Genomic DNA, 21,661 nt, shown 5'->3' with positions numbered 1-21,661 from the left:
GCCTGCCTGTATAGCATGAGTACAGGTATCCCACCCCCCATACACCCATTTTTATTTAACACTATTTTCAAGTACAGTATTTCAAACCTTACACCTGTGAAAAAAAAAACTCCTAATTTTTATCTTCAATTAAATTATCATCCTACTACAGTGTAATTTATAATGATCTACACAATCCATGATAAGCAATACCTGTATTCCTTTTTTCTCAAACACCACAATCTGGCTATAATCTGCTCTTGCACACGCTATCAAACATAGTATCTTCTACAATGTCTCCTCACACTCTGCAAAAACATCACATTATCTGCCTACAAATGTCATTTGATTTGTTAGCACCTCTATCTCGGTCTTTTATCCTTTAATTAACACACACTACACACCGAAGCATATGCACTTATAAGTGTATAACTTGTGTTACCCATCGTATATTTCAACATATTCTTGGAGTAACATATTCATACTACCTCACATATTTCCGTCATTCTCTCTAAAATGAACAAAGCATGCTCCTCCTCCTCATAACTTATCAGGTGTTAACTCATGTGTAGTCAGGAATATCCATTCCTGACCACAACAACAAATATAAATGGTCATACATACTGTACAGTATATGTTTATATGGTCATTCCTGACCATATAAACCCAACAAAAAGAAAGACTAATTACCTTGGAAATACAACTTTGCCTTCATCAATGGCATACACTTTCACATCTTTGGTAGTCACACTGGCCAAATAGTCGAAGAACTCCGGCTCTACCGTCTCAGGCATTGTCTCCCTCAGGTACTGAATATCTGCCACATACAAACCACAGGTCCTTTTGAAACTTAACCAGTATAAAATACAAGAGTAAATTTTGAATTATCTTTAATGACTGTGCACTTTGTTATTTTTAATGCATAATGAGGCACTATGTCATACCAGACAAAACAGATTGAAGGCAATTTGTACTCAATATATAACTACTGTAAAGGCAGCATGTTGGATATTGTTGAAGTTTGCTGTAAATGTACAGGTCTAAGAACCTACCCTTTTTCTTACTCAATGTGGTTTGCTTTAAGGTAGATTTATTCAGCTGACTTGTTTCAAAATAAAATATAGTTAGTCTTTTCAATGTTTTGTGAGAGCTTGTGAGTTCACATCCATGAGAGTACTTTTTTGATCAATTATTTTATCATTTATTTTATCATTCAGGGTGTGATGCTTGGGGCCTAAGAAGATAATATAGTAGCATCATAAGGAAATAGTACAAATTTAAGAAAACTAAAAGCATTTAACAATAACTCACACACAGTATACAAGAAACAGAGCGACTAACTTTATCCACAATAACAAACTAATACAGGTATATATAAATATACCAACATATACAATATAATATTAAAGTCAAGTTATTATTAAAGCAGCATAATATTTTGCTCTGTAGTACAGTACAGTACTGTGTACACACAGTACAGTACACAGTACAGTATATACAAACCTGATTCCGAGTATGTGAAGTTCTCTAAGAATTTAAGACATTCTTCGAGTCCTGCAAAGATGGTGAACTCCCCATGGAAGGGGTTCTTACGAAAGAAGAGGTCAAATACAGCTGTATCATCATGCTTGCCTGATTTCCAATAGGCATAGGCCATATTTATCTGGTACATGTCTGAAATGACAGAAGACGTATGAGAAAACTGACCTCAATTTGCATTCAATATTCAAAAAAAAATCATATCAATGTAAACAAATCCAGAAGGCCCATGATGAGGGTTCGCATATCACATGTATATTATCATATACAGTGATAATATTCATATCACTGTGCTGTCAATTATTACTGATGGACAGCAATTCCTCCCTCAACCATAAAAAAAAAAACGTGGTCTTCTTAAAGTTTCTCAAACTATGCAGCAAGAGCAAGTCTTTCCTAAATATTTATTTAAGATTCAAATGCTTAAGGTATGGATACAATTCTTAGCCAGTCGTCAGCCATCTGTGTATAAAAATTAAAAATAAAAAAAAATGTAAAAATAAATTAAATAAATTAACACTGTACTATACTGTAATGACATGCTGGAGGGAGGGAGGAAGGGGGGGAAGGGAACTATCAAGGAAGGGAAAGCACCAAGCCATCATGATTATATAGCACTGGGAAGGGATAAGGATATGGGATGGGATGGGATGGGACGGGGGGAGGAAGGAATGGTGCCCAACCACTTGAACAGACGGGGATTGAATGCCGACCTGTATGAAGTGAGACTGTCGCTCTACCGTCCACCCCAAGTGGTTGGGTGGTTGGGTGGAAGGGAGGAGGGGGCATCATGAACTTTTTGGTTATCAAATATAAGAGTCCAATTAGTTGTACAATGCTGCATCTTGAAATTTTATCCCCCCTCAGTTGGATAAATGGTCTTTAAACTGTAGAATGATGCAAAGAAAGACACCTAAGAAGAGTACTTTGAGTGTGACATACGATTATGTTACGTTGTTGGGTAGATTAGATACACAGTGTTTAATATTTATTTAGTAGTCTTGATTACAGCAGTAGGATGTTGGCAGTGTCGTAGACGTTGAGACTGAGCTTGGAGCAGAGCAGAGAGAGGCCGGAGCTGCGGAGCTCAATGAGGGTGAGCGTGGCGACTTGATGGAAATCGTGAGTGTCTAAACTCGATGGGGTGTGAGTGTCTAAACTCGATGCGGTCGTAGTCTGCTGTTTGCTCTGTGTTGAAGCTGAAGCATCTTGGGGTCGATTAGAACTGTACACGCTGAGTGCTACATTCTTGAGGTTGAAGAGGTGTGGTAACTCCCAAGCGTCTGTACTAAAGTTAACTGAATCACTGTGGAAATTGTACTATTGGCTATTCGTTCTAGTTTTAGATTCAGCTACTCAGAACTAAAAGTTCCAAGTAGCTATGGTGAGCCCATTGTGGACTTACCTGCACAGGTGAGAGGCTATAACTTGTTGGCTATTCGTTGTTGTTGTTATAGATTCAGCTACTCGGAACAAGTTCCAAGTAGCACGGGCTATGGTGAGCCCATAACTTACCTGGCACAGGAGTGGGGCAAGTAGCACGGGCTATGGTGAGCCCATAGTGGACTTACCTGGCACAGAAGCGGAGATAACCCAATGGTTCGCTATTGATTGCTTAATGAAGATTAAGCCACCCAAAAGATGGCACGGGCATGAATAGCCCGTAAGTGGTGGCCCTTTGGAGCCATTACCAGTATCAATAGCTGATACTGGAGATCTGTGGCGCTGCGACTGCACCTTACAGAGAGGTCATGACCTCTTAAAAGAGTTGGCTATTCGCTTCTCGATGCTTATATATTGGATTACACCTCAGCTTCCTCCCATAGGATGGAAAGAATGTTACCTGTAATTAGGGAAAAGATTATAGCTTCGCAATTAGTGCTAATTGAGTTTGTCATTAATGTAATGAGAAGTTGGAACGAGTATAATGTTTACTCGCTACATGAGTAAAACCAATTTTAACATTCTACAGGAACAACAGAGTCCATTTGTCAGAAGAGCCCAGGTGCCAGTGAGTAGCCACACCAATGCTTTATAAGAAACACCTCAAAACAGTCATAAAATTAATTTCTGAGCACCTCTCCAAACTTAGGATTCAATCATGATTCTGTACATATATGGAAATCCAAATCGTTCCATACTGACCTTTCCAGATTATGCTTTTAAGGTTTATACTCGTGTTGGGAGGTAGAGTGTCATGCAAGCAGGCATCTCTAGTGCTGACATCATTCTGGTCTGACTGGTCAGTACTGTACAGCAGACTTCAACACCAAAGTCAGCAACCTTGCTGTTATGACAAAGGCCAATATTTTCAAGGTTCCCTATCTGGCTCAACCTCTTGGAAAACCAGAAGTTGGCAACCAGCAAATGAATAAATCCCATGCGATAATTGGGATTATCATATGGGATATAAATTGTCATCCACACTTTCGTGGAAATAAACATTCTATTCACTTGGGCTGTATGGGTCTCGAACCTTGGACCCTACGTGTGTGAGGCCGAAGCTCTATCGACTGAACTATGAGTTGTCCAACCCATGGGAGCTGGTCGGCCGAGCGGACAGCACGCTGGACTTGTGATCCTGTGGTCCTGGGTTTGATCCCAGGCGCCGGCGAGAAACAATGGGCAGAGTTTCTTTCACCCCCTGGGTGTTAGTCAGCTGTCACGGGCTGCTTCCTGGGGATGGAGGCCTGGTCGAGGACCGGGCCGCGGGGACACTAAAGCCCCGAAATCATCTCAAGGTAACCCATCCTCCGAATTGACAGTACGATTTAATACTAAGTGTAATAAGTACACCTTCTTACTGTCATAAACAGTGCATAATTACACTTATGGGGCTGTTACATTTACCCAACTCCCTCCCCAGATTTAATTCTCCTTGTTTTCTGTTAAGACACTCAGAATTTTATGATGAAGTTTTCAATTTCAATTTGCAATACACAAGTTTTAAATATCAGGAATTTCTTTTTCAGGTTTATTAAACAATATCGATTTTATACAAAAATTTAAAATATCCTGAGTTACTTTACAATTTATTGATATATTTTAGTTTTGTTTTATTAGTTTTATAAAACTATAATATCAATATAGCCATAGGTTAAGTACTAATTGTAATTAAGAAACAATAAAATTATTATCTTCAAAAACTAAGACGGTTAGGTGAGGTTGTGGTTTTCTATTCAGTTTTTCAGGTAAACTCAAATATTCACAATATATTTGGCAGTACGATTTAATACTAAGTGAAAATAAGTACAATTCCTAACTGCTATGAATAGTACATAATTGCACTTATTTGTCTTCTTACATTTCCAGAAGCAGCATCCTGCTGCCAAACTGGAATCATATGGGATAATCACAGCAACCACCAGCCATGTCGTGGTTGCCGTGGCCACCGTGGGTGGTGGTTGCCGTGGCCACCGTGGGTGGTGGTTGCCGTGGCCACCGTGGGTGGTGGTTGCCGTGGCCACCGTGGGTGGTGGTTGCCGTGGCCACCGTGGGTGGTGGTTGCCGTGGCCACCGTGGGTGGTGGTTGCCGTGGCCACCGTGGGTGGTGGTTGCCGTGGCCACCGTGGGTGGTGGCTGCCGTGGCCACCGTGGGTGGTGGTTGCCGTGGGTGGATATGTGGTTGCAGATTTGTTTGGTAGAGGTTTTTGTGGTGATAATGGTAGTTATTGTAGTGCTTTAACAGTTTTTGCAATTTGTGCTATCGGTTTGAGAGGGAACTATGGAGATGGTTAAGGAACACAGTATGTGAAATTAGCCAAGAGCCACCTTGGTCTTGACAGGGATGGGAAGCCTGCGGTTTGTCAAAATTCCCCCTCCCCTCCCTCACTGTTCCTGATGATTTTTCTAATCTAGATTTTGAACTAAATTAATGTCTTGCATTTATATCTTCAGCAGATAGGCGGTTCCATAGGTTTATAAACCTATGGTTGAAACAGTATCTCCTGTTTTCTGTCCTACATTGTGGCTTGTTGACCTTGAAGCTGTTGCCCCCTTGAAGGCGTTACATTTGACGTCCTAAAGTAGTAGTCTGGATTAAGGTGTGAAGGATAGATGAAATTGTTTACGTAATAATCTAAGATGAGATCTGATAAAGACCTTTTGAGCCCTCTGTAATGCTTTTTTGCGCTACCGCTCACAGGATGGGTATGGGTTGCACAATAAACTAGCCGCCTCCGGCGGCAACAATCAAACAAATCTGAGTTGAACGTTTTTTTCCAAAGCAAATGTTTCGTTTTGAAAGTGATGTCTCCACGATTGGCTACGGCAGTCCAGATGAGGCACGACCATACTTGTATTGTTGAATAACCACTTTCGTTTACAAATATTCCTAAGGTTTGGATGAATTTTTGTTTCCTGCAGCTCCCACTTGTTGAGCAACCTTTAATGACTGCAGGTGGATCCTAACTCCTAGGTCCTTTTCTTCATCAATCTGCGGCACGATAATGTTGCTGATATGATAGTTATGATGGAGTATTGTTAAGCCTTACTTTCAACGTCTTGTTGCAGTTCACAATGCTGAAAAGCATGCGAAACAATCCCCATGTGCCTCAAGTTCAAGTTCAAGTATGTTTATTGAGACAAGAAAGAAATACATCTCAAAGGGATAGAGTAGCTTAGGCTATTTCTACCCCCCCCCCATGCGCCTCAAGTTTGCCTACTCTTCCGGTTAAACTTGCTAATGAAACAAAATCATTAAACTAAAACTAATCTAATCAAGAAACCAAATGGTAAACGTTGGCCCTGGCTGCTGATGTGTGTGTGTGTACACAGTGAAGTTGCTGACCTACAGGTTGGTCGGCACTAAAGAGGCGGTGACACGCTTCGCTCCCTCACACCACGGATGCTAATTCCCTTAATGGGCTGGTGCATTATGACAAAATATTCTGCCTGAGATGACGCTGGGTTTGTCGCACACCTCACGCCATGTCTTCACCGCTCCGCACCAGACGCCCGCCCCTCACGCAAACCTCACTGCGGGAGGTCGACCTCGTGGGCGAATTGTCCCTCGCCCCTTGGAGGAATTTGCAGGGGGCAACACTCCCCTCCGTTGAGGTGGTGGCCACCCCACAAACCCCATCAGGAGGAAGGGGCTGCCCGGCAAATCCAGCCGGGAAATGGGTCTATCCTCGCCGGGAAAATTGAACCACTCCTACAAACCCTACCAGAGAGAGGATCATCCCCAGAAAACCTTCCTTAGGGCTGTTAACCCCGTAAACTCCATCACTAAAGGGGGGCCACCCCGCAAAACCCCACCACAGAGAAGGCTAAGTGTGGCCTCGACGCATGGGGCCAACCCCCCCGCAAACCCTACCACAGGGGGAGCCACCCAAGTCAACCCAACCACTGGGGGGTTGAAGCCCCACAAGCCCCACCAAGAACCGGTTACCAACAGCCTAGTGATCTCTCATGATAATGTTCAGCACTGTTCAAGTAAATTGACAAAAGTTAAGAAGTTGAGCAACAGATCAAGACAACAAATTACCAACACTGCCCGTTACTACTCCTGTCACCAAATGCAAACATTTATGTATCAAAGTACTTAGCCATTTTCAATGCCGCGCCGACCCATTAATTTAAAAATAGAGCAGAGTTAATATTTAGTTGCAAGAAACCCGTCGAGGTTCTGGTTATATATTATTGTTAAAGATTATTTTGATTATTATAGTGGGAAAGTTTGGTAACTTCCCCGGCCTGTCTTCTTTAAGGTTTCCCAACGTCAGGAAAATGTTGTATTAAAGTACCTTTAGCCTAACCTACCAGAAGACAATACAGAAAACAGGACAATATGTCACAATTTTGCGAGCCGCTATACTATTTTCTAGTACATCAATTTTGGGCCGTAGGTAGAATATATGTTAAAATACGACGTTCTATTTGGAGGACAATGCCAATATTGGATTGGTTGTCATTTCTTGTCATCCTTTGGAGACAATGGAACATTAATAACGTCGCTCTCAGTCAGGAAGAACGGCCCTGAGTTAGGCTACCCATGATGACGTTATTAACAATGTCATCTCCATGCTTCCGCACTCAGTACTTCCATCAGTTTCCAGCTCGAGAGACAAGCAATTGTAACAACAATGTTGCACAGCTCTTTACCATTATTGCTGGGAAATTGTGTTGTTATCTCAGACGTGGCTGTAACGTCGTATGATCAGTACGTGTTGTAGTCACGTCAGTGATACAGGATCTTGAGACTTTGTGTATACGTTTATCTCGTATAGGTAAAACTTGCTTATACCACCACAGTCACCCATCACCACCACAGTCACCCGTCACCACCACAGTCACCCATCACCACCACAGTCACCCATCACCACCACAGTCACCCCCACAGTCACCAGTCACCCCCACAGTCACCAGTCACCACCACAGTCACCCGTCACCACCACAGTCACCAGTCACCACCACAGTCACCCGTCACCACCACAGTCACCAGTCACCACCACAGTCACCCATCACCACCACAGCCACACTCCACCTTCTCTGACCCTCAGGTTGCATGACCTTCACAAGATCAACACGCGCGCCAGCACACACATTATTATTAAATCTCCCAACCACATAAAAGGACATAAGTTTTTCTCGACTTTGATTCGAGTCTCCTCTGGAAACACACTTGACCTTATGTTTCCAGAGTCCGTAATGTGCAACATGCAACGCTAGCCACTATTACCTGGTTGATTATTATGATTGCTAAAATTTAACTATGCAGTTTTCTCCCGCCTCTCAAGACTCCCACCATACAGGGTACATTGTATCATCAAGGCTCCTGTGGATTAGTTCAGGGTACATTGTAATGTGTAGGTCAATCATGTACCTCATAAAACAACCCGTCCTCGACTCAAGTCCATTACATTCAGCGGTCAACCCCACAGACGCATTCATAAATTTTAACATACTGTTCACTCAAAACTGGAATTTTCTCAAGTATAAATTAATATTATAATATATTAGCATATTGTGTATATATAGGCATAGGATAGGATAGGTTAGGTTAGGTGTTTAGGTTCTGTTGGCGATTATTTGTATTTGTAGTACGTGGGTGAAGCATTTATAGCGTTGTGATTCGAACAAAATTCGTCAGTGAAGCACTTGTTCCGGATATGTTCGAATGTCAGCAGTTGAGTCGTGTGTAAACCGCTTTTCATTCATAAACAGGGAGTTTGGCGGGTGGATGGAATCATTTTTGGATCTTTGTTTGGAGGACGGGCTGCATAAAATGAACAAATCCACAAGGGCCGTGACGAGGATTCGAACCTACGTCCGAGATCATCCCAGACGCTGCCTTTATCGACTGAGCTACGACATGGTAAAAAGAGTTGAAACCGAAGTTCTACTGAACTTACTGGATCCTGCAGCCTCTCCGAGACACAAACCAGGGTTTTACACAACTCCCCCCTGCACTCGAGCACTTGGCCTTAGGCCAAGACCCGACCTTCTCCCAGGGTGTCACTCACAAGTTGCCTAACACCGGGGAACATATTTAATGCCCAAACGTCTCTGTGAAGTTGTAAGGAATGTCGGGGTTGTGCGCGCACTTGCTTGTGTTGGCAGGGAGCAATCCATCCTCGACTCCAACCCTCCATTCCATCCAGCGGTCGAACCCCACAGGCGCATTCATAAATTTGAACATGCTGTTCATTAAAAACGGGAATTTTCTCAAATATAAATTAATATTATAATATATTAGCATATTGTGCATATATAGACATAGATTAGGTGTTTAGTTTCTGTTGGCGATTATTTCCATTTGTAGTACGTGGGTGAAGCATTTACAGCGTTGTGGTTCGAACAAAATTCGTCAGTGAAGCACTTGTTCCGGAAGTGTTCAGACGAAATCAGTTGTGAGTCGTGTAAACCGTTTTTCATTCATAAACAGGGGGTTTGGCGGGTGGATGGAATCACTTTTAGCTCTTTGTTTGGAGGACGGGCTGCAGAGAGAGCGCCCCGGCTCACACAGTTCGCCACTAAGGTTCTCAACTGTTGTGATGACTGGATAACTGCACGTTGTCACAGTTACGTCTGTAGTCGTGCATGGTGCTTGTTTATCACCGCCTCTTCCACTGGATCACTCGCCGATACGTCCCACAATCAACTCACATCTTCTACATCTCTCATTTTGATTGAAGGATTCCCTTTCAGGAAAAATGAGAGAACCTTTGGCAAGCCGCCGGCTTCCTGTCCTCGTCGAGGCCACTAGACAGATGGTAGCCCTCGGGTAAATTTAAGATTCCTGAAGGCTGTTCTTAAACCGCAGTCCACAGCACCACCAGTTATTATTCACGATATGGTAAGCATTTGATATAACTAGGACGTGGATCACCTAACATCCTCAAGCCAAAGTGGTACCCCATGCAGGCCTAAAGTTCCAGATGGGGTACCAGATGGGTGTCTGCGAGATCCTTCCTTATTGTGGGTGTTGGTGGCTCGGTTGGCAGGACTGTATTCACCTATTTGTGCTTGCGGGGATTGAGCTCTGCTCTTTCGGCCCGCCTCTCAACTGTCAATCAATCAACTATAACTAATTTTCCCCCCTCCACACACACCCAGGAAGTAGCCCGTAGCACCTGTCTAACTCCCAGGTACCTATTTACTGCTAGGTAACAGGAACATCAGGGTTATAAGGAAACTGCCTATCTGTCTCCGCCGGGTGCGGGGATCGAACCCCGGTCCCTAGGTCAACGAGTCTAGAGCGCTGTCCACTCGGCCATTGTGGGCTGCTGCTCTTGTGGTATGCGGTTCGAGGAACAATAATAAATGATGGGTGAAACAAGCAGAGACCGCAGTGTGGTGCAGCGTGACACTGTTGTCAGTTATGACTTGTGCGATGCGCTCCTCTGCCAGGTAAGTCCACTACGGGCTCACCATAGCCCGTGCTACTTGCAACTTTTCGTTCCCAGTAGCTGAATCTGTAACAACAACGTGCTGTTGTTGTATCTGGTATCAACAATGTGCTGTTGTTGTATCTGGTATCAACAATGACTACAATATACCCCCACATTACCCATCCTCCAGTGTGTGGGGGTATCAACACTCTATACATACCAACCATAAGAATGTTGTAGTTTTGATTTTCTAGGTAATGGTAGAGTACATCTATGGAGGATGAGGATTCACCAAACTTTTACTGTACAATTACGAAACCATTACATCTTTCCTCAATTATGGCGGCTTAGTATTTAATAGTTTATGAGCTCTGAAGCACTACGAGGCGCTCTATAACAATAATACAACCTATCTTCCTAAAATTATACAACCTATCTTCCTAAAATTATACAACCTATCTTCCTAAAATTATACAACCTATCTTCCTAAAATTATACAACTTGTCTTCCTAAAATTACACAACCTATCTTCCTAAAATTACACAACCTATCTTCCTAAAATTATACAACCTATCTTCCTAAATTATACAACCTATCTTAAAATTACACAACCTGTCTTCCTAAGATCATACAACCTATCTTCCCTATTGCCCTTGTAAAATTATACAATCTATCTTCCTAAAATTATACAATCTATCTTCCTAAAATTATACAAACTTTCCTAAGCCTAGTATATCGCACACATCTTAGCCCTAAGAGAGCGTATATTAGGATTTCCTTCGACATATGTTTCTTTACCTTTTTAGCATATAATTTGGAACAATTCAGAAATGCTAATTATTTTGTGTAATGTCCAGCAGACTATTTTATAGGTTTGACCAAATGGTAGGCTACTATTAGCATGACCCGGAGGAGAGGCTGATATAATACCCTTTGGGGCGGCGAAGTTTTTAACCGCTTAAACTGGTTCATAAATGCAGCCTATAAGCAGTTATAGATGAGGAAAGATGTACATGTTTCGTAAGTAGACAGTATAAACACTTGACGAATTTTGGCCGAGCTCAGAAATATATATATACTCTTTACTGCCTTCATATTAGTGAACTATAATGCCGTTCACTTGGCAATATTATTACACATTTATTTCGTGCAACTGTGAACGTCGGCCCGGTCTCAGAAACTGTAGATGAACGCGGAAAACTTTCATCTGTGAACGTTGCACGTTTTAGTGTCATCGGTCAAGACCCCATTTTGTTTACACAAGTTACTTATGTATGCACGTCTCTTTATCAGACGTTACTGTTTATGGCGGGCAAGATCCCGGGTCTCGACCAGACGATTACTCTAGACAATGACCAGGTGTCGATATACCATTTACCCGACAATATGCAGTGTCATGTAAAGTCACACACTGGTAGGGTCGTATAGGCATGACGAGTTAGTACAGTCGTCGGAGTTGTTTTAGTCTACCAGAACGTCCGTTGTCATTCCCCTTCACTCCACTAGAGCATGCCACACCAATGATGGCCCGAGGCACTCTTGCTCTCTCTCCTATATATTTCTCTATTCCATATATCTGTGCTATATAATGATAACTTTAAAATACTCAAAATGTATTCCCTGTAATAAAGACTAGAAGCCTCTTATAATATTCGAATACAAGCTTCCTAGAGCTGTGCGCATCTGCAGAAAGTGTCTTACCGGCCTAGGATGAAGCGTTACCTGGATTTACCCGAGGGCCACTATCACTATAGTGGCCTCGGCGAGGACAGAAAGCCGGCGGCTTGTCGAAGGTTCCCCCATAATCCCTTATGAGTTTTTCCGATTGGACCTTAAAATATATCAGTTTTGGCATTTATGGTTTTTGTGGGTGAAATAGTATCTCCTGTTCTCCGTCCTACATTGTGGCTTGTTGAGCATGACACTGTTGCTCCTTGTTTGTGTTACATCTGACCTTCTGAAGAAATTGTCAGGATCAACATCCTCCAAATTGTTCAGTATTTTGAAAGTTTCGGTGAGATCCGCCCTGTCATGTCTGGCTTGTAGTGTTGTTAGTCCTGTGGCCCTCAACCGTTCCTGATACGAGAGATCACTTGGTTCTGGGAAACACTCTTCACATACTCTGGGTTACTGACAACCTCGGACAGCTTCCAAGGCTTAAATTGTTAAATGATAACTAAGCCGCCATGGGTAGAGAAAGATGTACAGATTTCGTAAATGGACTTTTAAGTGCCTGATATGAAAAACTGGATGGCACGTACCGATACATCACACAGCCGGAGTCAAAATGACACTAGTAGAAGTGAATATGTAGTACCAAAATAATACAAAACATATCAGACTAGAGAATGTTGGAGCAGACAACAATGTCTTTTCACTTGTGAAATGTTACTTATAGTAACTATTTGGTCGAATTTGCCAATATGTAACGATAGATCACCAGTAAACCACTTTTTGTACCATTAATTATAGTACAGAAAAAATAAAGGTAAAAACCAAACAAATATTCGTAGGCCTAATATAGCACATATATGTACTGCATTAGGCCTAGTTTGCCTAGGAGAGGTTAGGTCTTATATTTATGTTGCTGTTAATGTGTTTCCGGTTTGTCCAAATTCATTCGTACAAAAGTTAACTTTCTGGTGGTCCATCACTACATACTGGTAGGGGGGGTAGAAATAGCCTAAGTTACTCTATCCCTTTGAGATGTATTTCTTTCTTGTCTCAATAAACATACTTGAACTTGTACTACATACTGGTACCTTCGACTAAACAGTTACTACAAGTACAGTACTTTCACTTTTGGAAGATGGGCTACCTTCACCGCAGGTGTTATCTTTTATAGCAACTTTTATAATCACTTTCATATTACAAGAGGACAGCGGCACTTCCTTTCACCTCAGGCAATCACCCCCTTTCAAATTGCTATCCCCTCCCTACCATGGATAAATAAAGATCAATCCATACTTCGAGGGAAAGTGTAGCGTATCAAGTCAGACTACGGCGCCCTCCTGACGGAGCAGCCCCTCTCCGTAACCATTGATATGTGCCAACACCACTGGTGCTGGCCGGGGCGCGGCTCTCCTGGCGAGGAACCACGCCTATCCTGAGTGCTTGTGGCTCTCCTGGTTAGGAACCACACCTATCCTGAGTGCTTGTGGCTCTCCTGGTTAGGAACGACACCTATCCTGAGTGTTTGTGACTTTCCTGGTTAGGAACGACACCTATCCTGAGTGCTTGTGGCTCTCCTGGTTAGGAACGACACCTATCCTGAGTGTTTGTGACTTTCCTGGTTAGGAACCACACCTATCCTGAGTGTTTGTGACTTTCCTGGTTAGGAACCACACCTATCCTGAGTGCTTGTAGCTCTCCTGGTTAGGAACCACGCCTATCCTGAGTGCTTGTGTCTCTAGCAAAGCACACACAAAATCATTAATGAGTTTGCCTTGTATGGATGTCATCCCACAATGGCCTCGAAATGCACGATATTACGGCCGAGTTAAAAAGAGAACACGTGTTATTAAAAAGAGGCGGTTGATTGCCACCACATTAATAATTGCCAACAGGCAGATAAGGGGAAGCAATAATGCCGAGTACTCCAACAAACCTTAATTGATTTGAGCCAGAGTAAAAATTTGCACTACAAGGTAATTATGAGGAGAAAGCGCTGAGCCAGCATGACTATACCCCACATGGAAAGGAATATGAGGGCAAGAAGCTGGGATATGAGAAATGTATACTAAAGTATACATCATCATACACTGCATACATCATACTGCACGGCAGGAAGAGCCACGAATCTATATGGGTCATCCAGTGAGGTCAGCAGACTTCTAGACTGCTAGGTTTAGGCTTGGCTACAAGTGCTTCAAAGTTTACACCACCTGCTGAAGTAAGCCTGACAAAGGCTAGCTAGCAAAACTATTCACATTCTATAAGTCACAATGCAATTTCAATGGAAAAGTCTAAGAGTTTAGAGACAGCACTGTGACAAATCGTCAAGAAATGTATTTAATCCTGGATGACATAACACCTAAATCGAAAGACACAAGCTCGCATCACCTTACTTTGCGGTTACCTAAGGTTGGTACCGAGGATCAACGTCCCCGTGGCCCAAGTTCAAGTTCAAGTATGTTTATTGAGATAAGCAATAAATACATCTCAAAGGGATAGAGTAGCTTAGGCTATTTCTACCCCCCTCTACTTCAAGTCCCTCAAGGGGCGCACAAATTCCCCGTGGCCCGGTCTCTCACCACCAGGTACTAACCTATAGTAGTGCACCCTATTGCCCTTGTAATGATCCCAATTTAGATGCAAATGAAATCTGTAACTAGTTAATTCACCACCAATGTAAGCTGATTAGCTGAAACATCAATAGTTTCCGAAGATAAACAAGGAAATTACATGCTCCTCAATGGTAGAATACTATAATGAATAAAACAATGGTTAAAACAAAGAAAGCAAATAATCTATAATCTTGCTAAACGGGAAGGAATGTGACTGGGGAGGTGTAGCGAGTGGAAACCACAGGGGCCTATATTTTGGGGCTAACCTTCTTTGCAATACGGGGGCACCGCTCCTGTGCCAGGTAAGTTACGGGCTCACCATAGTCCGTGCTACTTGGAACTTGTTCCGAGTAGTTGAATCTATAACAACAACATCTTTGCAATATACATTATTGACATGTATGAGAATGTTACAAACCACATCAACAAATCTGTGTACGGCACTAAGATTTATGGTAAAGTGAGAAGTGAAAATGATATTGAGGCCTTACTGAGGCCAGACATGAACTTCACAAATGGTCAAAAGATTGACAAAAGCTGTTTAATGTCGAAAAATACCAGACCTTGCATGTAGGGAATAACAACCCATGTCACAACTACCAAATTAACAACATTTACTTGCAGAACATTGATGAAGAAAAGAAGCTTGGAGTCAAAATCTATCACTCGCTGAAAATTGCACAATAGGTGGGAGCGGCAGTAAAAACAACAAATTCAAATTCAAATGTTTATTCAGGTAAAGTGCATACATACAAGAGGTTATACAAAAATTGATAAATTTATAGATAGAGCTAGTACATACAATGCCTAAAGCCACTATTATGCAAAGCGTTTAGGGCAGTAAGTCAACACAATCGACTTGAGAATGGCCCAGGACGGACCGGAACGTCGTCGTCCCTTCACCTTCTAGTGTGTGGTCTGGTCAACACACACAGTAGTTGCTTTTGGAGAAAGTTCAACACCGGGCAATAAAAATCATTCCCCCAAAAATCAACTCTAATACCAGGAACGGTCGAGAGCCACAGGGCTAACAACACTACAAACCAGGGAAGACAGGGCGAATTTCATCGAAATTTTTAATACTGAACAAGTTGGAGAATGTTGATCCAGACAACTTCTTCAGAAGGTCAGACGTAACACAAACAGATAGCAACGGTGTCAAGCTTAACAAACCACAATGTAGGACTGAGAACAGGAGATGCTTTTACACCCATAGGGTTATTAACCCATGGAACCGCCTACCCGCCGAAGCCGTAAATGTCAAAACGCCGTTGAATTTTAAATTTAATTTTTTTAAATTTTGCCCCGAGGGGCGAGTTTATTGGGCAGCGCCACTCATCTTGTGAGTGGGCATACCGCCATAGCAGCATGTACAACACTCCTCAATAGGAAGAAAATCCGCTGGGTTGTTCATCCTGTCACTTGTACTTAGACACAGCTGGGACTTGCTTAACTGTATCAAGTGAACAGCTCTTCAAACAAGAAGATTAACATCTATCAACCCTTAAAAGCTTACGTTATATTGAGTGTGCAAAATGGGGAAATCTTTTAAGAACAGTATCAATATTTGACAAATAGTGTTTTCCTAACTCAAACAATGTGGGGTTTATTATTCTACACATACTTCTGATGTCTCTCAGGTGTTCACATTCACATAGACAGTGGTCAAGGCGGTGTCCATCACACTCACCACAGATTCTGCAACTTCGCTGATGAACTGTTGTTTCCATTCCATATCTCCATGGATATTTGTATCCAAGACGGATTCTCGCTATTACTGATTCTCTCCCTCTTTTAAAATCCAGCTTGAAGAAAAATTATTAGGCTAACAGTTTTGACATTTACGGCTTCAGCGGGTATGTGGTTTTATGGTTTTATAACCTTGTGGGTGAAAAAGCATCTCCTGTTTTCAGTCTTACATTGTGGCAAGACAGTAAGATCACACTAACGTGATGCATCAAATGAACAAATCCACAAGGGCCGTGACGAGGATGCTCCCGTGACCTGCGTCCGGGAGCATCCCAGACACTGCCTTAATCGACTGAGCTACGACAGGGTAAAAGGGTTGAAACCGAAGTTCTACTGAACTTACTGGATCCTGCAGCCTCTCCGAGGCACAAACCAGGCTTTTACCCCCCCCCCCCCTGCTATGTCTCGGGTGCAGGGGGGGGGGGGTTGTGTAAAAGCCTTTTACCCTGTCGTAGCTCAGTCGATTAAGGCAGTGTCTGGGATGCTCCCGGACACAGGTTCGAATCCTCGTCACGGCCCTTGTGGATTTGTTCAAGACAGTAAGATTACATTGTTTGATGGGCTTGAACCGGTGCTCCTTCTTTGTTATATCTGACCTTTTGAAGAAATTGTCTGGATCAACGTCAATATAGGGACTAGGAAAAAAATTGAGGGGAAGGCTGGACAGGAAATAGGCCAACCAGCACCCCTCCCTCCCTCCCCTTATATTGTATCATCACGTGAGCTCTGAGCCAAGTTTATTGTTCCTCCTGAAATTAACGGTTGGCGGGAGTCAGCCAAGGTTGCCTCACAGTTGCCAACCTAACTTAAATATATCAATAACAAATACATTTGATTTCTTGACTAAACAATTCCATCTTTTCGCTTATAAAGTGATCATTAAAAACAAAACAAGTTTTTGTAATTATACATGAATTAAATAAGTTAAAAGGCTTATAATAATAATATGTGAAGTTTACAAAGTGTGGTAGACCTGGTTGGGCTTAGACGCTTGGTGTGTTGGCCCGGCGTTGCCATGGTTACCGCGTCTCGTCCGGGGTCAAGCAAGTCGACACATGCTTCAACAACCTTTTATTTTCGATGCAAATATCCGGTCATTAGTACCTAAAAACAACTCTTCTCGTTTTATTCCCCCCCCCTAGAGCCCCGAGACAGGAGAGTGAGTGAGAAGTTACATTATATAAGATGTAACACTTTTCCCCATATCTAATTCAAATTGAATTAATGAGAATAACTATAATTACAACGATAAGCATAAATATGACTATATTAATCTGGTTTCAATGTTGCACGTGTTGGTTCTATTACACTGATCATTTATTTTGTTTTTCTCAGGGTTATCTTTCGATGGTTATCTTGAGATGATTTCGGGGCATGGCGTTTTCGGAGGACCGGCCTCTTTTGTTACACACCCCCAGCAATAGTCCGTAGCAGCTGTCAAACTCCCAGGTACCTATTGACTGATAGTTGAACAGGGGCATCAGGATGAAAGACACTGCCCATTTGTTTCCGCCTTCATCAGGGATCGAACCCAAGAACCTTAGGACTACGAATCGCGAGCGCTGTCCACTCAGCTGCCAGGGTGAATAATTTCTTTTCAAATAGTTGCTTGATACACACAGAAATCACAAAACTGTGTACACATTGAAAAAACACATGAAGATAATCATGTGATTGGGGACAAGAAGCCGGTATCCTTAACCGGATACCCCCGCCCCCTACCTCAAGTCAACTACTAACCTTCGCTAGGATGCAACCCCCCTAAACTCTCGAATACCTATTTAGGCGAGAACATCCATCAAATGAAAGGCAACACCCAACCGTTTTCCTCCTGTTAGGATATCGAACCCGGGATTGTGAGTCGAGGACGTTCATCACTGTACTACACATACATAGGGTCGATAATAACCGAGCTTGGGAAATGAACCACATTCAATCGTCACTAATGACGACAAAGGTCACCGGCAATTATACAAATGTATGTCTGCATAATACATCACTCAGTGGTGGTTGGGCTTATGTAACCATAATATACATTCAGTGAGTTAGGCTTCCACCTCGCAAAAATTCATGTCAAATGCCTATGGCGTACTATAATTAGTCGATTAGAGGCCCCACCCACGTTCCGAGGGCGGCGGTGGGAAGATTACACAGCGGTTTCGGGAACAGAACCCTAATGTAATGATGACCAAAGATCATGGCCTCAGATCAAACCACACAGAAAATTAAGAAACGTCGCTAATGTGGACCATTATCTTTGGTCCACGTTGGTCCAGCGTTTTTGCCCAAAACACTGTACGTATTAGTGGCATTAGGCATAGTATATACTAGCTCAATCTAGAAATCCAACATTCTGCTTGTAACTAATTTTGTATATATACGTTTACCTGAATAATCATCATCATCATCATCACACGACTTTATATTGGTCCAAGACGGATCGAAACGTCGTCGTTTCTTACTTTTCTGACGTGAGGTTTGGTCACCATATCTTCAGCCACGTTTCATTGTGACTCATCGCCTGCTTAAGCTAAGCAATTTGCATCCAGCTGATTGCCTCTCACAGCTAAAATAACGAATGAGCTTCACTACCGGGGAGTGAGTATGCAGGAAACGCTCCCCTCGAAAGGTTCAATCTGGGAGCCTATTGACAACCTCAATTATATCGACCTTCCAAACCGAGCCTACCATTTCCGTCAATGGTAGGCTGTACATTGGCTGAGATTAATGAACCTCACTGTTCAATAATCTCAGCGGTAAACAGGGGCTGCCAACATTAACGGTAAACAAGGGCTGCCAACGTTGACGGTAAACAAGGGCTGCCAACATTAATGGTAAACGAGGGCTGCCAACATTGACGGTAAACAAGTGCTGCCAACATTAACGGTAAACGAGAGCTGCCAACATTAACGGTAAACGAGAGCTGCCAACATTGACGGTAAACAAGGGCTGCCAACATTAACGGTAAACAGGGGCTGCCAACGTTGACGGTAAACAAGGGCTGCCAACATTAACGGTAAACGAGGGCTGCCAATATTGACGGTAAACAAGGGCTGCCAACATTGACCGTAAACAAGGACTGCCAACATTGACGGTAAACAAGGGCTGCCAACATTAACGGTAAACGAGGGCTGCCAACACTGTCGGTAAACAAGGGCTGCCACTATTAAGAGTAAACAAGTGCTGCCAACATTAACGGTAAACAAGTGCTGCCAACATTAACGGTAAACAAGGGCTGCCAACATTGACGGTAAACAAGGGCTGCCAACATTAATGGTAAACGAGGGCTGCCAACATTGTCGGTAAACAAGGGCTGCCAACATTAACGGTAAACAAGGGCTGCCAACATTAATGGTAAACGAGGGCTGCCAACATTGTCGGTAAACAAGTGCTGCCAACATTGTCGGTAAACAAGTGCTGCCAACATTAACGGTAAACAAGTGCTGCCAACATTAACGGTAAACAAGGGCTGCCAACATTAACGGTAAACAAGGGCTGCCAACATTAATGGTAAACGAGGGCTGCCAACATTGTCGGTAAACAAGGGCTGCCAACATTAACGGTAAACAAGGGCTGCCAACATTAATGGTAAACGAGGGCTGCCAACATTGTCGGTAAACAAGGGCTGCCAACATTAACGGCAAACGAGGGCTGCCAACATTAACGGTAAACTAGGGCTGCCAACATTAATGGTAAACAACTGCTGCCAACATTAACAGTAAACTAATGCTGCCACTATTAACGGTAAACAAGTGCTGCCAACATTCTTCTTCTTCTTGATAGTAGGCGCAGTTTGCATTAGCCAACATTAAACAGTCACGATGATACGCATATTGTGCGTGACCTTGAACCGACTCCATGTCTTGGGAGACATTCTTGACCTTTATGTTGACATCAGTGTCTCCCTTGCCTTGTGTGCTTCGTCAATAGCTGGACATGGCTTCGGATCATTTACCCATATAAACTACTGAAGTGTCGGATGCAATGTCCTTCCTGACGGAATATCTAAACGAAACCCGAGTGAGTGATGCCAGTGTGGGATGGTGAGCCAAACTTAGCAGCAGGGAAGGACAGATTGTCGGAGATGAAGTATCCATCTGGATACACTTTATCCAGATGGCTGGACCGTGGGACATTATGGCTGGTCTCATGGCTGAGGGGCTTTGGTCACTGAGGTACGCAGCTAAAACATACTGTTGGCTACTTTCTGTGATATATAATAAGACACTGGAAGCAGATGAACTACAAGGAAGTTGGAAGACAGTTAAAAAAATACGACAGAGGAGTAACTAAATTACATGCCAGTATCTTTTAGATGCATGCCATGCAAGGTGACTGAAAAGATCATAAGAAAGAAGTTGGTAAAACAACTGGAAAGAATCTTGCCTTACAAGCTTGATAGAATTCTGTGATTGGATACCAAAGCCGATATGATAAAAGGTGGACAATGTATTTATTTAGAGTGCCAATGCCTTTGACACAGTAATCCAGCCAATAACACGAAAAGTGCTTCAGTAGATATGAAAGTGTCTAAGTAACAGAAGCAAGGCAGTAACGGCACGAGACTTAAGAGGGGCGAGATATTAATAGCAGTCTCTCACAGGTGTCTGTGTTAGGTCTTGTCCCATTCCTGAGCTACGTAAATGATCAAAAGTAATAGACTTCGTCCTTCTCAATGTTTGCTGATGAAAAAATTATGGAGGAGTAACCATATGGCAGAAGACCAAGAAAATTAACATCTGGACAAAGTATGGCCAGAAAGTGGCTACTAGAGTACAACTTGGGCAAATGCAAAGCAACAAATGTGGGTGCTGGCAACACAGTACCAAATGGAAAAGGAAAGCATCCTTGAATTTGACCAAGGGATTCATATCATACTGAATCATGTACCCCGAAACCTACATCAAATGGATGTCATTCATTGCATTTGCCACATATCATATGCAATGAGTTTTGAGCAAGGATCAAATGCCACTGGAAGCCAAGTGTTAGAGGAAATGATTACAACACATACAATTCTCAAGAGAATTAACAGGGAAGGCAAGAACAGATCATATGGAATGGGTGGTACATGAACAAGAGGGCACTGAGAGAAACTACTGTATTGTTGATTACTGAACAAATGCAATGCACAATAAACTGAAGTAGCATTGCCAGACTTCATGCACAGCTTCAAATGTATATTTGATGGAGCCACATAGGCTCATGACTGTACACCAATTGATTGAAGTTCGAGACATGAGACCAGGAAGCTGAAGCTGAACCCCTACAATG

The 21,661-nt window shown here is 42.7% G+C and overlaps 1 protein-coding gene across 3 annotated transcripts in view; it reads right to left on the bottom strand.

Annotated features, from left to right (window-relative positions):
* LOC123772349 (nicotinate phosphoribosyltransferase) overlaps positions 1-21,661 on the bottom strand; it is a 63,976-nt gene that overhangs the window by 39,687 nt on the left and 2,628 nt on the right. For 2 of the 3 annotated variants that reach the window (XM_045765445.2, XM_045765446.2), the window contains exons 2-3: positions 1,483-1,653; positions 670-796 (exon numbers count right to left, since the gene is read on the bottom strand). In XM_045765445.2, the coding sequence (XP_045621401.1) occupies positions 670-796; positions 1,483-1,653 (298 nt within the window). Of the gene's footprint in view, positions 1-669; positions 797-1,482; positions 1,654-3,663; positions 4,109-21,661 lie in introns of those variants that run through there. The other variant, XM_069324275.1, reaches the window with a different exon arrangement.

The sequence above is a fragment of the Procambarus clarkii genome, chromosome 14, assembly GCF_040958095.1.
Source record: "Procambarus clarkii isolate CNS0578487 chromosome 14, FALCON_Pclarkii_2.0, whole genome shotgun sequence".
Taxonomy (NCBI): Eukaryota; Metazoa; Arthropoda; class Malacostraca; order Decapoda; family Cambaridae; genus Procambarus; species Procambarus clarkii.
The sequence above is the reverse complement of the archived record's forward strand: the minus strand, read 5'-3'. Positions and strand labels throughout refer to the sequence as shown.